The sequence below is a fragment of the Pterocles gutturalis genome, unplaced genomic scaffold (assembly GCF_000699245.1).
Source record: "Pterocles gutturalis isolate BGI_N339 unplaced genomic scaffold, ASM69924v1 scaffold31492, whole genome shotgun sequence".
Classification (NCBI taxonomy): Eukaryota; Metazoa; Chordata; class Aves; order Pterocliformes; family Pteroclidae; genus Pterocles; species Pterocles gutturalis.
Window position 1 is genome coordinate 41,553 of NW_010108914.1, and position 4,165 is coordinate 45,717.

The window sequence follows — 4,165 nt, forward strand, 5'->3', positions numbered from 1 at the left end:
TGTCTTCCACTGTTTGTAACTGATTGTGAGCAATCTGCAGAGTCTGCAGGACTTTCAGACAAGCTGTCAGACAAGAACAACACAAAGAAAGGAAAGGTAAGAGCCATTGCTTCACAGAGGGTTTTCTGGAGCAGACAGAAAATTGCATCGTCAAGATAATTGTTTCTGTTGAACTGTGGGGAGCTTTTTTTCTAAATTTGTTATTCTGCTATATGCACTTTTTGTCTAGGCCTCCAAAGCTGCTTTCTTCACCCTGGGAAAAACAGTTGTTTGGGTTTAGGATGGTTACTGTTTTTAATTCATGTTTCAAACTAGTCAGTTACACAAAAGCAAGAGCCTGTGTTTCAAATTACTCCCAATGTACACAAATTATAATGTAGAGGAATTCCTTTTTATTTTCTGCTGAAGATGGAATAAATCCTTTAACGGACATAAAAGATTTGGTAGTCATGTCTGCAACTGCCAAAGCGCATCTTAACTGTAAAGTAAATGGTGAAAACTGGATTGTTAGCCTGTCTGCAACACAGGTAGGTACCGAGATGTTACTAGGAAGTGAGGCAAAACTACTTAATTGTCCTAGGTATCCACATGGAAGTAATTACTATGTCTTTTCTGTTTTCTCATCTATTTAAATCACAAAATACATCAGTTTGACTCTTCAATAGAAGCTTTGTGGACTTTGCTAGGGGATATTGTGCAAAATTTTAACATGAATTAAAAACCCCTGGAAACCAGTGGCACTCATAACAGCTTCGCTTAGTCAAAGCTCAGGAGTATGGGCTCGTTGTAGGTTAAAACATGTTGCACCAGCAGTTCTTACAGAGATTCTCAATAGTCTTAATGTAGTTGTTACTGATGTTGAGGGAATCCAGCTTTTGTAAGGGTTCCAGGTTTTCAATTTTGTTAATTAAATTGAGTTGCAAGTAGAGGCAACGCAACTCTGTCTGATCCTCCAAATTCTCAATTTTTGTTAAGCCATTGCATTGCAGCCATAAACACTTCAATCCAGTATACTCTTCAAGATTCTCCAGGCGGCCAAATCCTGCAGAAAAAGATGTTTTCAAATGAAATGGTGTTGTCTGAAAACAAGTCTTTGGAAGAGTAAATTTCATTAAACCAGCACTGCTGAAGCAGCCTGCCAGAATATTCAAATTGATGGCAGTATTTCCACTGAATCAATGCTACCGTATTTGGCCCATAAAGGGCAAACCCATAGAGTTTTGCTCTGGTCTATACCTCGTGCAGGCCTTTAGAATGTCAAATAATATATCTTGAGAAAACAGGAAAACCAAAGCCAAATGCAGAAGGTAGTTTCAGCATGTCCTATTTATTTAAAACAATTCTTATGCTAATCTGAACTAGCTAACTGTATAATGCAAAAAAAAAAAAAAGGCTAAAAGATCACAAGAGGATGATCCAGGTTCATTCTAGCAACTTCTTTTTCTTTCAGTAGTATTTGAGAACATGCAACAAGCGTTTCCTGTTCATTTCCTTCCTGACCATTTTTATTTGGCAGCAAAAAAGTCCCCAAAGCTGGAAAACAGCTTATTTATAGAAACATATTTAAGAAGAAATACATATATCTTCCTCTTAATGCAACTCAAACCAGTATTTTAAGACATTTCTCAGAGGCTACTGTTTTGGGAAAAAAAAAAAAAGTGTCCCTTGATTCCTATTGATCCTTTGAATGACTCCTCAAAGTGAATTAGGTCTATAGTCAGTTCACTTTTCTTCCTTCATATTGACTCCTTTTGTTTCCAAGTTACATTATTATATAAAATTAAATTATGTTGCTGATTTAAAAGAATTATTAGATACCTTACTTCAGTGAGCCATAAACTAGATTCCCTGCTAAAGTGCTACCTAGAATGTCAAATCTAAATAGTCTTGTCTGCATCGTACCTTTATAATGCAAGTAAAGCGTATCATTTAAGTATGGTGTCCAGTATAATTTCTGCTGTTTACAGATGTCTAGCAGAATCTTTTTTGTCATTCTGAAAGAATAATGGGAAGCAGAAGCAAAACAAAAAATGTGTTTCAGTGCACATTCTGAAATCTTTGGGTTTTTTAACAGATTTCAATGCAACACAATTAATAGTTCTTTTATGCAAGAGAAATGGCTACAGCTTTCAAGACTATACTCAAAATAAAAAAGCAGTATGTTTTTTAGCGTGGCTTCCTATTTCTACCTGTTTGAAGTGTGCTACCAGCCTCTTCTTACTTCTGCTAAGAAACGCGGAGTAAATAGGACAGTAGGTAGGGAATCAACATAATATTTTAATGAAATGCCAACTCTGAAGCAAAACTCAAGATAGTTTTAATATACAGCTGTGAGTGGCTAGGAATGCCAGAGGTAGAATGTAATTTGCTCCTGTGGCCATAAAAAAAAAAAAAAAAAAAAAAAAGTATAAGGGGGTATCATCAGTTCCTGATTTATCAATTATTCTCAAGTTCATGTTCAAAATTCTTCTCTTAAGATTCACATGTAGAACAGCAAAACTCCCATTTACTTCAGTGATGCCAAGATTTAAATAAAAAACATCCACAAACAATGTATTACCTTACACCATCCCTCTTTTCTTCTGTCCTTTGATAGAATGAGCTGGTTCCCGATTTGTGATCACTACCTGATTTTTGTTCATTCTGTTGATCCGCTCTGGACATACAGTTAACGGCTTTATCTTGAGTTTTAACATCTTTGTAAGTAAGAAAACAAGTTACAGTTTAACAGCATGAGTGGGGAAAAAGCGTCATGTTGGCAATTACTTAAATAAATATTGAAGAGCACTTGAATATGATTTTCAAGAAAATAACTGTTCTAACCAAGATTTTTGCTAACATTTTTAATGAAAGGAAACTTAACTTTTTTAGAAAGCAAAGTAGTAAAATAAGCAGTAGCAAAATAAACTGTTGAAATTTCCTTTTTATTTTATATCTGTAAGTCAGGTAGTACCCACTAGTCTTAAGATTATTATAATGTACAGTGACAATAAAGTACTGGCACCAATGTTCTTACAGTCTTAGACAGCCATGATACATTTCATGAACAATAATTTGAGTTTAACAAGACTGCTAAATTTGCATGTAAGGAGACTATGCTAATGGCACATCTGAGTCATCTCAAGCACTGTTTCTTAATCTAGCTCTTGTATAAATTTACCCTTTTGCACTCTTTGGGAGGTATCTCCAGTGCCATGCTCATTCAAGCTGCCTTTGGGCTGCCTTTGATTAACTGCATTTTCAAAACTCTTCTCTTCAGAGTCTTGCTCTGTACTTGCTTCTAGTTGTACTTGTTGTCCACAAACTTAAAGAGACAGTGCAAAAAAAATTCTTTTACCAGCTCATTTGAGTGTAATTAAAACATTTAGAGGTCAGGCTAGCTGTATGATTGCAACACAGGGAAAGATCTCTCTCCAGCAAGAAGAAAATTAAAGAATGGGGCGGGAAGGAGCACAAAAAGATAAGAATTGAGTAAGCCTCAGTTACGGCTAGAGTTTCAGTGACTTCAGTGGAGAAAGAATAAACTCATACTGCATTCAGGTGAGTAACGACAGACTTGATTCCTAGGCTTTACGTTCCCTAATTCATCCCAGCGAGGCAGCTGGAAGGGCTCACCTGTGCTTACAGGAGCTTTGTCACTGGTGTCACCCCCAGCCTCTCCTGACGCCTCCTGCGCAGCACCCTCCCCTCCAAGGCCCCATTCTCCGTTTTGTGACTGCATTTTAAGAGATGTGACTTAGACAAACACCAACCAAGATGTGACTTAAACAACCACCACCAAAGCCGCTACTTGACTTACAATCCAACTTCCAGACAAAATGTGGGAAGGCTTTGGTAGGAGAACCTGTGACAGACAAAAAAGACCATACGGTAAATTATCCAGCCTGCACGGCGACCTGTGGTGTTACCAGGAGGCGAGGAGGGTCAGAGCGCGCTCATATCCCCCTCAGAGCAGAGCCCGTGCCCGGGCAGCCCCCACCCCACAGCAAGTCCCTTTCTTCCCGCCGCGGCCGGCGCGCGGGGACGCAGCGATGGCGCTCCTCTGAGGCACGGCCTGCTCCGGTGCGAGGCCTCCTCTCACCCCCTGAGGGGAGGCTGTCTCCTCACAGCGGGGGCACATGCTGCTACGGTCCCCCCGCGCTTTCTGCTGCTACAGCCCGGGCTA

At 39.2% G+C, this 4,165-nt stretch overlaps 1 protein-coding gene across 1 annotated transcript in view; it reads right to left on the minus strand.

Moving 5' to 3' along the window:
• Positions 1-3,844, minus strand: part of DNAAF1 (dynein, axonemal, assembly factor 1) — a gene marked incomplete at its 5' end in the record, with an annotated part of 11,480 nt that extends 7,636 nt beyond the window's left edge. Inside the window, 6 exon segments of the mRNA XM_010072803.1 lie at positions 1-63; positions 821-1,042; positions 1,903-1,994; positions 2,561-2,696; positions 3,161-3,304; positions 3,800-3,844. The exon segment at positions 1-63 is cut by the window's left edge and continues 17 nt beyond it. Of these exon segments, the coding sequence (XP_010071105.1) occupies positions 1-63; positions 821-1,042; positions 1,903-1,994; positions 2,561-2,696; positions 3,161-3,304; positions 3,800-3,844 (702 nt within the window).
• Between the last annotated feature and the right edge of the window lie 321 nt (positions 3,845-4,165).